The sequence below is a fragment of the Callithrix jacchus genome, chromosome 1 (genome assembly GCF_049354715.1).
Source record: "Callithrix jacchus isolate 240 chromosome 1, calJac240_pri, whole genome shotgun sequence".
Taxonomy (NCBI): domain Eukaryota; kingdom Metazoa; phylum Chordata; class Mammalia; order Primates; family Cebidae; genus Callithrix; species Callithrix jacchus.
The window spans coordinates 111,052,295-111,068,808 of NC_133502.1; the positions used below are offsets into that span (position 1 = coordinate 111,052,295).

At 40.8% G+C, this 16,514-nt stretch overlaps 1 protein-coding gene across 1 annotated transcript in view; it reads left to right on the top strand.

The window, feature by feature from the left end:
- SLC1A1 (solute carrier family 1 member 1) overlaps window positions 1–16,514 on the top strand; it is an 88,886-nt gene that overhangs the window by 43,308 nt on the left and 29,064 nt on the right. The window contains exon 2 of the mRNA XM_002742901.6: window positions 5,083–5,223. Within this exon, the coding sequence (XP_002742947.1) occupies window positions 5,083–5,223 (141 nt within the window). The remainder of the gene's footprint in view (window positions 1–5,082; window positions 5,224–16,514) is intronic.

Sequence of the window (16,514 nt, forward strand, 5' to 3'; positions counted from 1 at the left end):
CCCAGGTTCCAAACCTCACAATTGGAAGAACCAGACTTGAGCCTGCTTGTCTAATACCAGTGTCTTTCTCAAGCCTCCCAAGCATCTGCTTGGGATCACCTTGCCTTGTGGCAGGATGGAAGCCCAAGAATGGTGTCCTGCATCCATTGCTGAGGCTTCAGGGGTCCAGGTACTTAGTTTACCTTTGGGAATTCCTTATTGGCCCTGCTGAAGTCCTTCCTGCTATACCATTCAGGGAAACTGTTGATCTTGTCAACCTGAAATAATCAAAAGGATCTGAATCCAGTTTTAAAGAATTAATTCGAGTGAAAAACTGGGAATGGCCATCCAAGAAACATGAACCCCAGAGAAATGGGGTCAGTGCTTCGAAGTTAAAAGTTAAGTACTTGCTTACGTACAGCAAACAAAGAACTTTAGTAGGATTATAATATTTTCTATACAAGGCTGGTTTATGTGTAACAATTTAATTAGTTTGTTTTCTTTTCCATACAGCTTTTCATTTCCTTTCCAACTTAAAAGTGAGTATTTAACATTCCATCCTAGACAGTGTGATAATCATGAAGCCTTTGTGTGAAAGAGGAAACAGGGAGGTTAATCTATAATGAAGATCCACACTTAGAGGGAAGGGGTCTTCCCTGGCACCCTTCAGTCATTTACAACATTTTACAAAGCAATGTGTAGGTAAGGCAAAGGCTAATCTATAATCAGATAAACAAACATTACAGCTGTCTATTTATTCCACTCAGGTTCCATAATCACATTCCCTTAAGGCTCAAAATAAAGTTTCAACAGGTGATATTTTGAATTACTTATTTTCACAATCTTCACCTTTCTTAGTTCTGGGAGTGGCCCTACCACGTGGGCCTGGCCTGCAGACTCCCAGAAGGGCAGTTCTTCCTAGCAGCCTTTGACTTTGGGGACCTCTCCGTAATCCTTAATCCAGCCCAAGGTTCTGACTCTTAATGGGTAAGGAAAGGTTGTGCCCTATGAGTCTCTGACCTCCTCTTGGAATCTGGAAAATCTTCTGGTGATTTTCCTTGTCCCAAATCTGCTGTTTCCAAACTTGCTTGAGACCAAGATGAAGCACACCAATTTACCAGGCATAACGCCTAGGTGAGGTGATTCACTGGCCATTTCTTGTACTTGAGGGTCGCAGGGTGACATTGCTGACTCTCTCAACTTCATTTCCAGCACTAGATTGGTAGTTCTATTCTTCGGAAGGAAGGAAGGAAGGAAGGAAGGAAGGAAGGAAGGAAGGAAGGAAGGAAGGGAGGGAGGGAGGGAGGGAGGGAGGGAGGGAGGGAGGGAGGGAGGGAGGGACAGAGGGACAGAGGGAGGGAGGGGCGGAGGGAGGGAGGGAGGGAGGGAGGGAGGAAAAGAAAGAAAGAAAAAGAAAGAAAGATTGGAGTACAATTTGTGGCACTCAATTTCAAGAACAAGCTTGACAGAAAGTTGTAATTGCCAAATACAGTAACCTACTTAGGGTGCATGTCGACATTGACTGCTTTCAAACTACTGTACCTGGCAACTCTTTTATTTCTCCCTTTTAAAAAAATCCTGTATCTGGCTGAAGGCTGAAAAATAGCAAGTACCTATCTTTCTAATGACCCTACATTAATTTAGTGCAGAGATAATTAGAGGCAAAGTTAATCATTAGTATTATAAGCCCTGAGACTGCAGCACATGGGCTTCTTTTGCTACTCAACAGAGTCCTTTTGTGTCTAGTTTTTGAGCACAGACACATCTTTATTTTCTATGTACTGAGCTCTCTTTGACATACAAGCCAAAAATTTACTTGAAGCAACCTGAATAGTGTGAGAGAATGTTTGTTTTTTAAAGTCCTGAGAATTACAGAGCATCCTTAGGGCATAATACAGGTATGTTCATCTAGAACAGCTGAACATACACAGTTTATAAAGCAGGAAGTGAGCACATTGTGCTTTTTAGATTCACTTAAAATATTTTGAATTATTGGTGTTCTTATCCATTCAAGAGTCTCTAACACTAGGGTTGTAAAATAGAAACAAAATAGCATTAACAATAGAGTTTCATATCATCTTTGTCTTAGCTACAATTTGGGAAATGTTTATGTGCATATGTTTGTTCCAAAATGTTTTAAAATTCTGTATTCACAATGCAGTAGTGTGTAAACACTACTGAATCACCAGAAATGCCTACAGTAGTGTGTGCACAAAACAGAGATCAAAGCGGAGGTAGAATATTTAGGGAAATAAAATTAAGCTAAGGATAAGGTTAGTACACAAAATGCATCTTGTGAGGTTCATCTGTTTGGTCTACTAGTGGGCATGGTAAGGATGCCTGAATTTAAATGAAAATTCTAGTACTGATTATAATTCACATATCATTTTATTGCTCTATAGTTTTTAACTGTGCCCAAACAACTCTTGGTATTCACAAACTAATTACTTGAGTTTATAGATTCACATACCCAGTGATATCCTCCTTGAATCTTTCTGCCATTTAGTCATTTTACTTCCAAGTATCTTAACATCCATCAGAGGCCAATGAAGGAAAAAGATGCAAAAGTCATCCTATTTATTTTTTGCCTTAAAATACAGGTGTATCATCTACAACCATTCCATCTTTGACAAACCTGACAAAAATAAGCAATGGGTAAAGGATTCCATATTTAATAAATGGTGTTGGGAAAACTGGCTAGCCATATGCAGAAAACTGAAACTGGACCCCTTCCTTACACCTTATACAAAAATTAACCCCAGATAGATTAAAGATTTAAACATAAGACCTAATAACACCATAAAAACCCTAGAAGAAAACCTAGGCAATACCATTCAGAACATAGGCATAGGCAAGGACTTCATGACTAAAATACCAAAAGCAATGGCAACAAAACCCAAAATAGACAAATGGGATCTAATTAGTCTAAAGAGCTTCTGCCCAGCAAAAGAAACTATCATTAAAGTGAACTGGCAACCAACAGAATGGGAAAAATATTTTTTTGCAATCTACTTATCTGACAAAGAGCTAATATCCAAAATCTACAAAGAACTTATATTTACAAGAAAAAAAAAACATCAAAAAGTGGGCAAAGGAAATGAACAGACACTTCTCAAAAGGAGACATTTATGCAGCCAAGAAACATATAAACACATTAAAAAAGGGTCATCATCACTGGTCACTAGAGAAATGCAATTCAAAACCACAATGAGATACCATCTCACACCAGTTAGAATGGCAATCATTAAAAAATCAGGAGACAACAGTTGCAGGAGAGCATGTGGAGAAATAGGAATGGTTTTACACTGCTGGTGGGAGTGTAAATTAGTTCAATCATTGTGGAAGACAGTGTGGCAATTTCTCAAGGATTTAGAACTAGAAATACCATTTGACCCAGCAATTTCATTACTGGGTATATACCCAAAGGATTATAAATCATTCTATTACAAAGACACATTCACATGTATATTTATTGCAGCACTGTTCACAACAGCAAAGACTTGGAACCAAGCCAAATGCCCATCAATGGTAGACTGGATAAAGAAAATGTGGCACATATACACCATGGAATACTATCCAGCCATAAAAAGAGGATTAGTTCATGTTCTTTGCAGGGATGTGGATGATGCCAGAAACCCTCATCTCAGCAAACTGACACAAGAAAACCAAACACCATATGTTCTCACTCATAAGTGGGCACTGAACAATGGACACATGGACACAGGGAGGGGAACATCACACACCAGGGCCTGTTGGGTGATGCAGGGCTAGAGGAGGGATAGCATTAGGAGAAATACCCAAAGATGGAGGAGGGATGGATGCCGCAAACCACCATGGTACATGTATTCCTATGTAACAAACCTGCACATTCTGCACATGTACCCCAGAACTTAAAGTATAATAATAAAATGTGGGTGTGTATACTGGGAGAAGGAAAGGGTAAAGCAGTTAGATGCTATTAGAAATATTTGGAAGAGAATAAAGAAGAAATTAAAAATTTGTGATTTTTAGTTATCAAAGTCATTAATTTGTGTTATCCATACAACTGCAGAATTTCAATATGGGCATCTTGTTAAGGGAAAGCTTTCAGAGAATGTTAACATTTCTTAATAGTAAACACATCCCTACACTCACATAATTATAAGTCTTCATGTACAAGGTACTCAAGATCAGAAACTTTGTAAAAAGCCTTTTAATCAGATAAATTTGAACATATTATCTAGAAATAACTGAAAAGAGTATCAAACATTATAGAACAGTCATTTGATAATATGGTAAATATGTCAAATCAAGAGAATATAGTCCTCTTAAAATTATAAAAGTTGTATAAACGGGAAAGATTATACAAATATACCATAAAAAGTACTTACAATAAAAATATGAGAAAAATACAAACTGATATGTAAACTATAAAATATGTAAAATAGTCAATAGTGGTGGTTCATACCTATAATCCCAGCACTTTGGAAGGTTGAGGTAGGTGGATCACTCGAGGCCAGGAGTTTGAGACCAGCCTGGGCAACATGATGAAACCCTATCTCTAAAAAAAAAAAAAATTAGCTGGACATAGTGGTGTGCATATAGTCCTAGCTACTTAGAAGGCTGAGGTGGGAGGATGGCTTAAGCCTGGGAGGTGAAGGCTGCAGTGAGCCGAGATGGAACCACTGCACTCTAGCCAGGGTGACAGAGCGAGCCCCATCTCAATAAAAATAAATAATAAAATGAAAGATGTAAAATATCTCTGCAGGTAGACAAAGGTGGTATGTAAAAGCAAAAGAGTTATATTGGATTAAGATGATGAATTTTTTTCTCATAGTATTCTTTGATATTTTGTCATTATAATAAGTATAATTGAGGAAGAAATGACGACAAAGCTTTCATGTGTAGAATACTTTTTACAGGTTTACTGAGTAATGTGTACTTTCTGTTCACTACCTTTTAAAATATAAATTTAAGTCTAAATTTTACAAACTCATGGGAGATAATCTAAACTATTTTTCTTGCCATTAAAATGTGCATTTTCGGGTATTTTTTTCATAAAAATGGATACAGGAGAACTCAATAACATTCCTCTTCCTTCTTTCTAACTCTTGTTTTTCTTAGGCATTACCATAGGAGTCTTGGTTCGAGAACACAGCAATCTCTCAAATCTGGACAAATTCTACTTTGCTTTTCCTGGAGAAATTCTAATGCGGATGCTGAAACTCATCATTTTGCCATTAATTATATCCAGCATGATTACAGGTACCTTGAGAAAACTAATGTTTCATGTATTAGTCCATTTTCCTACTGCTATAAAGAACTGCCTGAGACTGGTTAATTTATAAAAAAAAAAAAAAAAAAAAGAGGTTTAATTGACTCACAGTTAAGCATGGCTCAGAAGACCTCAGGAAACTTAGGATCATGGTGGAACGCAGAGGAGAAGCAAGGCAAACTTCTTCACAGGCGGCGGGAAGGAGAAATGCCTTATAAAACCATAAGATCTCGTGAGAACTCACTCACTATCACGGGAACAACATGAGAGAAACTGCCCTTAGGATTCAATTACCTCCACCTGGTCTCTCCCTTGACACAATTATGGGGATTACAATTCAAGAGATTTTGGTGGGAACACAAAGCCTAACCATGTCATTTTCTATAATTATTTAAAAAGCTTTCACCTAAGTTGTTCTTTTCTAATAATGGGAAAAATTGAAATGCATTAGATACATCACACACACACACACACACACACACACACTCTCTCTCTCTCTCTCTCTCTCTCTCTCTCTCTCTCCCCCCCCCCTCCTGCCCCCACCCCACCCATCTTTCTCCACTTCTCTCCACCTGGAATGTCTATATTTGTTTCTGTGGAAACATTTCGCTGTTCTCAACATGGCATTGCTTTGTCATATGCTGTGCCTACAGCACTGTCCACCACTGCTCAAATCTTCATTTGACCAGCGTTTGATGTCTTGGGAGGAAAATGTCATTTTCAAACATAATATAAACAAAACACTCTCTGTGCATAGAAGAAAAAAAAAGGCATATTTGGTCACTGAAATGTTAGCTAGTGTCCTCAGGAAAAATATGGTTGTCAATTTTGATCATGTTTTCAGTCATTCACTCATTTACTTCCCAACTGCAGCTGTGCTGCCCCGAGCCTCTCAGCAGCTGCCTTCAAGATCTCTCTACTCCTCCCCTACTTTCTACTCAAACCCAGAACTTGCTATGTACATGCCCTACATATTTGCTGTGGGGACCAGCAGTCAAGTTCTGTGAGAAGGGTTTAAATACAGATGTGCAACATATTTGAAAAGCCCAGTATTTTTAAAACTTGTGATACAGTTGCATTTGGAAATGACTTTTTCCTTATTGATCATCATATTGCAGTGTTCCTTTAAAGACCAAGCTTCCTTATATAGATAGAGATGAATTTGGTTTACAAAAATGTCATTTGTCTGGGTGTGGTAAGTTTCTCTGCATTGCATAGTTTCTTGCACCTATCTTAACTCTGGTAATTGGTAAAACCTGGCATGATAGTAGCTGGTGTTGTTGGCTTGAAAATCAAGGTCTTATGTAAACATGCAAGTAGAAGTCGTGACACGTCCCCTTCTAGAACATTTTTCTCCACCGCCACTGTAAAGGCCCAGGACTGGACCTGGTAGAGTACTGGACATTGGTGGGGGGAAGGGAGGGTGGGGATCAGGATCTCCTGCGTTCAGCAACCGTATTGCTTGAAGAGCTGTCTCATTTGGCCTTTGAATTTCCCAATCACCAAACTCCAAACAAACTAGAGTCCCTTGGGAGCTTTGTCTTTAAATGGTCTTGATGTTCTTGGCTTATGAAAAACATAAAGAGAACATTTAATTATTTTATGAATGTATTTAATTATGCTTGGAAATGCCTGGTTTCTTCTAAGCCTAGCAGCCTGAGTGACACAGTAGCAGACCAATTGTTTGTCCCATATATTTGTTTGTTTAAATTGTCATAAGCATTCAAAATTGGAAAGATTTCATGTAAATATCCAGATTGCAGGCTTTCTTCTGTCAGGTCACGGGTGAGGGGGATGAAGATCTGGGAACACTGGCCCAATATTTCCACCCACCAACAGTGGTCTGAAACCAAGAGAAAGCTACTCCATTTAGCTGGAGAAAATGCATTTAAGAATATCACAGTCTCCACCACTTCCTATTGTCTAATACCTTGTCCACTTCACTCTTACACTACCTGCCTGGCCCCTATAAGGATTGCAGTTATAATCCCTTAGAATCTTCTCCATATCAAAGATTTAAAAAAATAATTTTTTTTATTTTTTGAGACGGAGTTTTGCTCTTGTTACCCAGGCTGGAGTGCAATGGCGTGATCTCAGCTCACCGCAACCTCCGCCTCCTGGGTTCAGGCAATTCTCCTGCCTCAGCCTCCTGAGCAGCTGGGATTACAGGCATGCGCCACCATGCCCAGCTAATTTTTTGTATCTTTAGTAGAGATGGGGTTTCACCATAAAAAAAAAATTTTTTTTTTTAAAACATGGGGTCTTGCTCTGTTGCCCAGGCTGGTCTCGAATTTCTGGGCTCAAGCAAGACTCACCTTGGCCTCCCAAAGTGCTGGGAGTATAGGCGTGAGCCACTGCACCCAGCCAAAGATTCTTAATCTTTCAGTGGGCTCCTTTGAGAATACAATGAAAGCCTTGGACTTCTTTTCAAGAAAAACATGCACAATTGTACATATATACTGTATTTTGCAGTGCTTATGCACAAGATGCATAAACCACCTGATGAGCAATACTATTTAACTCGTGTCTCTGAGGGGAAATACAGAAACTTGATCCAAGTTATGCAGCAAACCCAAAACTCGAGTTTTAGAAGAAAAGGTAAAAATACATGTATGAATATACTAATTCTGTAATATCAGATGTTTGAAAATACGCACCACTCTTGGCAGTCAATAACAAATGAGGTTGTTTGTTTGTTTGTTTGTTTGTTTGTTTGTTTGTTTTTCTCTGGCCAGAAGCCAAAAGCAGGTACTTCCTCTAGTGAGATTTTTGCAGTCTGGATGTTTTGTGTGTTAACTCAACCTTGCAAATAATCTAGGAAAATAATTTACAACTCAGCATTCCATTGACAGCCCAGCTACTTTTGAAGCTATAGTATGGCTCAGGTAGTTTCTCTACTTTTCCTTCACCAAATCCCAGCAGCCAGTCAAGAACCAGAGACAGCGAGCAAAATCACCACCCCATCTTTTGATTTGGGGCAATGAAATAGTCAAAGATTCAAGGGACATGAACAAAGCAGGGTGGGGACAATGATGGCATATTCATGTTTTAAATTGTCAGATTACAGGGGAAGAGCAACAAGACTAGTGTTGGCACAGTTACGGGAAAGTTAGTTCATTCATACACTTTCAGTTACCATATAAAAATTGGAACAAGCTTTCTAGAGGATAGTTTGGAGCATGTTCTAATCTCCAAATCTAGTAATTCTGTTCCTCAGAATTGATCATAAAGAAATAAGCAGAGATAAGTTCAAACTCCTAAGTACAAGGATATTCATGGTAGCATTTTTTTTATAATGGTGATAAATTATAGGCAACCTAAATGTATAGTATACATTTAGGTATACTATACCTAAATACAGTATACATTTGTATACTTGTGTATTTGCATACAAATGTATAAATGTATACTGTGTATACAAATTTATATTGTATACTATGTGTACATAGTATACATGTTCGAATACTAAGCAACTATTAAAAACTTGTTTTAGAATCATGTTTAATGACATGTGGAAACCCAATACAGCATGAAATGGGAAAAGAAACCAAATTGTATTCTATCCAATTTTACTAAAATTTGGATTGTATACAATATCCTGTTGTGTATATACGTTTTTTAAAGTTGTGATCAAAACCAAAAGATTAACATTTTGATCTGGAAAGTAAGAAAACGTGATCCTTTGTGCTTTCTTTACATTTTCAAGTGAACATGTGTTTTTGTTTGGTTTGTATTTTTAATGAAAGAGATGGGGATGGATTCTGCCCTGAGCCCCTCCAATTCTGCCTCTGGTCACTTCTCTGCCCCATCTCTGCTCTCTGCCCATGCCAGCTCAGTACCACCTCTACCTGGTATGTAGCTCCTTCCTCCAAACCCTGCAGTTGTCCTCAGCCTCCCAACAAAGAAGATGGCTGTGGAAAACACACAGGAAGGGCCTTTTCACATTGCAAACACCCTCATAAGTCTGCCAGGCTGGTAGCTTAATGTATACAGTTATTAGGCCAAAGGAGGATGCAGGTGGGAAGCTGGGGAGGGTTGAATGAGTCCCCTAAGGATACGTAAATTAGAAGCAGAAACACAGCTGGAATTCAGACACAAGATTAATCATCTATGCTCCTGCCTAAAGGAAACTCTCTTGCCAAATTAACAGGTAGAAAAAAATCCTGTCATCAAAGTCTCTGGTGAGATTTTAAAAATATTTTATAGGTTTTTTAAAAAAAAAACAGGAAGAACCCCCTTTTACGTGATGGTAAGGTTAAGAAGTCATATTTACCATGGAAATTTGAATACAGACTGGCTATTAGATGGTATCAATAAATTGTTTAAATATGATAATGGCATATAGTGGTATAAGAAAATGCCCTTACTTTTTAAATGCATATGGAGTCATGAAATGACATAATGTCTCAAATTTACTTTAAAACAGAAAAAAAAAAAAGAAAGAAATGGCACAGTCGATATAAAGTCAAGACATTTTCCAAGACAGACATTGTGGGTACTAATAGAAACCCACCCATAAATTACATCCTAAAGAACACACTCATGCCATGCCAAGGAATATCTGTGCTTGGGGTCTGCTAACACTTAGGCTTGTAAGTCACATTTATGTCAAACCACCAGAGAAATAACAGGAAATAGCTTATGAATATGCCTGAGAATTGTGGCACTGGAAAAATCCTGATCCATGTCTCAGTAGCCAGTGAGTTTAAATTCAGGTCACATTTTCTTTAATACCCCTCAAAATTAAACTGTCATGATTGGAGCCTCCTATGATCAGCACAGGAACAAAACAGCACCTCCAGTCCCACTCCCAGAGGTCCCCTGAGCATCCTTCCCTGATGCTCATAACTTTGCTCAGGCAGAGGTTCCAGCTCTTCCACTCCAGCCTCTGCCACCCTTGCCTGGGCCAGAAGCTCTAGTGGGCACAGCTCCACCTCCTGGTGTCTGCTACAGCTGCCACTACCCCTATGACCTGAGGAGTTCCCGTCTTTGCTTCTCCATCCTAAGGAGCAGAAGCTTAATTCTCCAAAGCGCAGTGAGACCACACTGCTACTTAGGACATAATCTTTGTTAAAGGTAAACCAAAAGCAGATGAAACACCACTGGTGACATCCAGCTATTCCCTAAGGGGCTCCCAGGGTCCCTTAAGAGGGATGCCCCTCTTCTTAGCTGCCAGCTTGCCTCTAGGGGGCTGGGACCAGCTCATCTCTCCACTGACGGTGTTTAGAGAGTCCCTGCACCACAGATCCCAGAATCTGACACCAGGTTCTAAGAAGGAAAAATTCCACTATCACACAGGCCATCCTGTTCTGACCTGGAGTGACCTCTTCCTGGAATGCTTGCCATTCTAGAAGATCCACCTCAGAGATCTTCTAGATCCACCCCCGCTCACAGCCACAGGGGGATAGTTTTTCCTCATGGACTCCACCAGGAGCCTTCAGTAGAATCCATACCTTAGTACCTGCTGGGTTATTGCAACCACCCTGCTTGCAGAACTTGGGAGTATGTCCAGGTCAGTCTATGCCAGTTCCTGCGCACATTTCTTCCTGCAGAGCAAGGAGAAGCTCCTTCCTAACCATTCCTATGATATCGCAGCTCTGGATTTCCTATAAACACCTGCTCAAACAAGGCCACACACAGCTCCTCAAGAAATAGCACAAGTTTGCAGCTCAGCAGATATCAACCCAAGAAAACTCCCTCCCTTCCGTCCTCTCCTCTCTCCCCACAGCCACTGAGTATGAGTCCTAGTACTGATTATGCTTCCTGGGCAAGTCACATTACTAAACACTAGACATCAGGAGAAAATATTTGTGTTTTGTTTATCAATGACTTTCAGTTTCCGCCAGACACTGGTTAGGTGATTGAATTTACAAGTGAGGAACTTCTCCAAAGATAAATTTAACACTCTACCCTTGGAAGATCGAAAAAAAAAAAAATCTGCTCCAGAGTTTTAGATGATTGTTACTACAGTTTTCATGTCAGGATTTCAAAATTTTTAGGGCTTGACCTCAACCATAAGATCAGAGGTTTTCTAATACTTTTTCTGGGGAGAGGGTGGGAAGACAGGGTCTCATTCTGTGGTCCAGGCTGGAGTGCAGTGGTACCATTATAGCTCACTGCAGGCTTGAACTCCTGTGCTCAAGCAATCCTTCCACCTAAGTTTTCCTAGTGGCTGGGACTACAGGTGGTGTACACCACCATGCCTGGCTAATTTTTATTTTTGTAGTGATGGGGTCTTGATATATTGCCAGGGCTGGTCAAACTCCTGGCCTTAAGTGATCCTCCCACCTCGGTCTCCCAAACTGCTGTGATTACCAAGTAAAAAAGTTTAAAGCCTTATAAAAGCTTGGATATATTCAGTATTTATTAAACAACAGCCAGATGTAGAATACGTATGTGAGTCGGTTACCTTTCAAGCAAGGTTTTTCTATAAAGGGTCCAATAGTAAATATTTTAGGTTTTACAGGCCCTGTGTTTTTTGCCCAACTACCCATCTCTGGTTGTCATGGGAAAGCAGCCACAGACAATATGTAAATGGTTGAGGGTGACTGTGTGCCAACAAAACAATTATTTACAAAAACAGGTGGCCAGCCTGGAGCTGACCCCTGCCCAGCTAGACTCTGACACTCCACATGCAATCTAGTTGAGGGTGAATCTGGGTAAAAAATAAACTACCACATCAGGGAATGAGTATGAATGCACTGAAGAGACTGAAGAATAGAGAATCAGCAGAATCAAGTGCAGTTGGTGATAGTTTTAGAGCACCTTATTCGTAAACTCAGGCTTTACAGCAGACAACACACTTAAATCTTTGGTGCTGGGGAAGGCTTTTTTTAAAGGCTATGTATTCACTTACTCAGAGGCGGCTGTGTATCTGGAAAGAATCCCACATCCTCCATTGAAAAGAACCATGCCACGTGCCTCCCTGAGACAAGGTTCAGTTTTAATCAGCTAACATTTGTTAACTCCAATTGCATGAAAGCAGACTAACAGAAAACATATATAAGATATGAGGTCCTGCCACTCACATGGTCATGGAGCTGAGGTCACCTGATAGCCAGATCTAGGAGTCCCTAGTTAGCAAGAATTGTAAGACTTGAAGATGCACATCACTTCGTTGTCCAACGTGCTATTAAATATAAGCCTCTGTTCATAAACATAGGTGGCTAAGAGCATTTAATGTCACCTTTAGCTATGAGAGAGAAGTATGCATTCTTTTTCTTGAAACATTCATGGTCTGTTGTGCAGTTTAGTTTTATAAAAATTGCCATTCGAAGTGGTTTATAAACTTAAAACTCCATGCTGGGGAAGACAAAGTTATTGCCTAAGACTATAGTCTGAGAGTGAACTTCTTGTCCCATTTGCAACATCTGGGACCAGTGGTGTCTTCCTGTACTTTAAGTGCTCCTTTCCCTAAGATTGTCAAGAACTTGTGTTGACTTAGAATACAGATGTTGAAGCAAAAGGACTTATTATATCAATTTGATTTCTGTAATGCCTGGCCTCCAAAGATGAAATGACCACATTTACAAAAATGAGGACACGCACTCCAGGCGGATGGAAGTGCCTGAAGGCCTTGGGGTGGGTTGTGGAAAAAGCCCGGGAAAGTCTCACTGACCCATTAGCTAGCTGCTGCTGTCAGAGCAATCATACGGACTTTGGAAGAGAAGAGTGGAGTTCCTCAGATCCTCTGGCGTGTGTTTAATGCTTTTATTGGACAATGAGTTCAGGGAGTCAAAAAGTTCATAGAGTCTTCTGAAAACCTGGTCCTAACTACAAATACCACTATGCTCCTTAGTAATGAAAAAAATGTAAAAATGTTAAAACAGCTCCTGGACTGCTGAAACCAGGACATAGCCCACCCCTTTTTTTTTTTTTTTGAGATGGAGTCTCACTCTGTGGCCCAGGCTGGAAAGCAGTGGGGAGATCTCAGCTCACTGCAACCCCTGCCTTCTGGATTCAAGGGATTCTCTTACCCCAGCCTTACGAGTACCTTGAATTATAGGTGTGTGCCACCATTCCTGGATAATTTTTGTATTTTTTAATAAAGACAGAGTTTCACCATGTTGGCCAGACTGGTTTTGAACTCATCACCTCAAGTGATCCACTTGCCTCAGCCTCCCAAAGTGCCTGGATTACAGGCATGGACCACCGCGCCCGTCCAGCCCCCTGCTTCTTGATGCATGTTTTGAACATCAAATGTGGACCAGCTGACAGATGCTTCAAGGGGATCTTTAGCTGATTCTGTTCAAAGACCAGTTTATTTTGTTAACATCACCAAATAGCCTGGAGTGGTGATATTACCTATTTTAAGGGAGTTCTTAATGTCTCTAAGAAAAGTAGATGTCGTAGGTGACACATGCACAGAAAGATATTTCGCATGTTCCCCTTTGCCTCTTCCCTTCCCTTTGAACATCCAGGGAGTACTAATCCAGGCTGCAGAGGTTTCCCTATGCCCTGGATTAACAAAGTAAGATCATATCCTGCCTTGTTTTCCCTGGGGAATAAAAGAAACATTTTGGAATTTGAAAATTGTGAACCTGTTTATTTAATCCTCATAGTAGCCCTATGAAGTTGTCAAGTAGGTGGGACCTTAACTCCATCTTTAGAGATAAGGAAACAGGAGGTTGAAGACAGATTAAGCCACTTTTTCAAGATCACACAGATCATAAGGGCAGCACCTGGGACTGGCGAGTTTTGTTCTGGCAACATGCTGCTGCCAGTGGGTCAGAGCCTGGGAGAGGGATCCAGGGCAGGCAGCCATACTTAAATGACGGTTATTCATTCAATCAGCATGTTTATAGAGCATCTCCTATGTGCTGGGCACTGAGTATACATTTGTGAACAAGCATGTGTCAAGGTCTCCAAACTTCATGGAGCTTAAAACTTAGCAAGAAAGAGATGTAAAATAATGAACCCATGATAAGAATTGTTAAGACATGATATGCACAGGATGCCAAGCAAGGAAATCAGGACTCCCTGGTTTAGCCTGGATAAGCAGGGAAGGATTCTGAGGAAAGGACTTAAAAGGCAAATGAAACATGAGGACACGCACTCCAGGCGGATGGAAGTGCCTGAAGGCCTTGGGGTGGGAAGGAGCTTGGTCTGTTCCAGAAAAGGCTGGAGGAGGTGACAAGACAGGAAGATGGAACAAGGCAGGGCTGGAGAGGCAGACAGTGTCCCCCCTGCAAGGCCTGTTTGCCAAGGTAAGGATTTTCTCATTTTATCTTCAGTGCCATTGAAGAGTTATCCTGATAGATAAAATGACCCGGGCCGGGCACAGTGGCTCAAGCCTGTAATCCCAGCACTTTGGGAGGCCGAGGCAGGTCAATCACAAGGTCAAGAAATCGAGACCATCCTGGTCAACATGGTGAAACCCTGTCTCTACTAAAAATACAAAAAATCAGCTGGACATGGTGGCGCGTGCTCACTGCCAAGAACAATGGGTTTCTTGGATGTGGTATCCACTCAAAATGGTATACCACCACCAAATGCCAGACCTAAAATTCTCACTGAGGCAGGAGAATTGCCTGAACCCAGGAGGCGGAGGTTGTGGTGAGCCGAGATCGCGCCATTGCACTCCAGCCTGGGTAACAAGAGCGAAACTCCGTCCCAAAAAAAAAAATGACCTGATTTATGTTTGTAAAAGATCTCTTTAGTGACCATGTACTGAAGGAATGAATGAGGGAGGGAATGAATCAGTTAATGCTTGTTGAATGCCTTCCATTTTCTCAGTGACACACGTCATCTTTATCATTTATTCAGTAATCATGGAGAACACATTTGGTTCTGGGCACTGTACTAGGCCTGTTATAGACATAATTTCTAATCCTCACAACAGCTGTGCAAGCTGAGGTTGTTCACTTTTGTTCCTCACAACCTTAAGACGATAGAGGCATTTTAGGTCCTCCAATTTATAGATGGAGAAGCTGAGTCCGGGAGGAGGCTGGGATTTGAGCCCAGTCTGTCCCACCAAAGCCCATGCCTTCTCTCTGCGCAGGTGGCCTCTCGGCTGGTGACAGAGACAGGAGTCATCTACATGGTGGATTTTAACTTTATGCAACAATGGGTTTCTTGGATGTGGTATCCGCTCAAAATGGTATACCACCACCAAATGCCAGACCTAAAAGAACTTCCAATAAGGGATTTAATTTTGATACCTTAACAACAATGTGGAGAGATTGTCACGAAAGCTTTGTTCTCAGTGGGTGGTTGCCTAATCAGAGAGCTCTAGGAGGAGTCTTTTGCCCTCGGATGTTTATTTTTAAAACATGCTATTGTTTAGCCAGGCAACTGCTTCCTTTGGAGTGTTTTTATAAAAAGTTCAGATGATTACTGCTTTGGCTGGGAGCCAATGCACTTGCTCATCAGAGCCTTATCCTGAGGTGAAGAAAGCAAATGCCTTTTCCTAAAATAAAGAGCTAGCAGGTGCCCCTGATTTCCAAGGACAACCAGGGATTTTATCCCTGTTTCTAGGCCACAGCCCAGCCTCAAAACTGTCTCAGGTTCTAACGGACAACTCTGGGCTCATAGAGAACTGGAATCCTGCTCTTCGTTTTCTGCCCAATTCAGGTGCTACCTGTTCCATCAAGCCTCTCCTGGTCATCTCAATCTGGTGCCACCTCAGGCTCTTCTGAAAGCCCACAGTACCTATTCCCTGCACCAGGGCTTCACAAAGCATCTAGTTTTTAAACTGGTTGGAGCAAATCCAGTTGTTAAAATTTATGATCTGTTACAGATTAATAACCTTTGTAAACTATAGTTAAAGCAAATTACTAGAGAAATTATATCACATACAAAATACTAGCCCTCTTCCCTGCTTTTTTTGAGTTGGAGTCTTGCTTTTATTGCCCAGGCTGGAGTGCAATGGTGCTATCTCAGCTCACTGCAGCCTCCACCTCCCAGGTTCAAGCTATTCTCCTGACAGACTCCTGAGTAGCTGGGGTTATAGATGCATGCCACCACACACAGCTTTTTTTTTTTTTTTTTTTTCAGTAGAGATGGGGTTTCACCATGTTGGCCAGGCTATTCTTGAACTCCTGACCTCAGGTAGTCCACCTGCTTCAGCCTCCCAAAGTGCTGGGATTACAGGCATGAGCCACTGCGCCCAGCCTCTATTTTTTATTATTACCTTCAACAGAAATAGTTACTGTCCAATTACTATAAACATTTTAAATACTCACTGTTGATTTTTGTGCAGATGCTATCACACCTGCTTAGTTTCCTGTCATTATCACCTCCCATAGGACAGCTTTCAGCTCCCTGGAGAAACGAGTTCTGA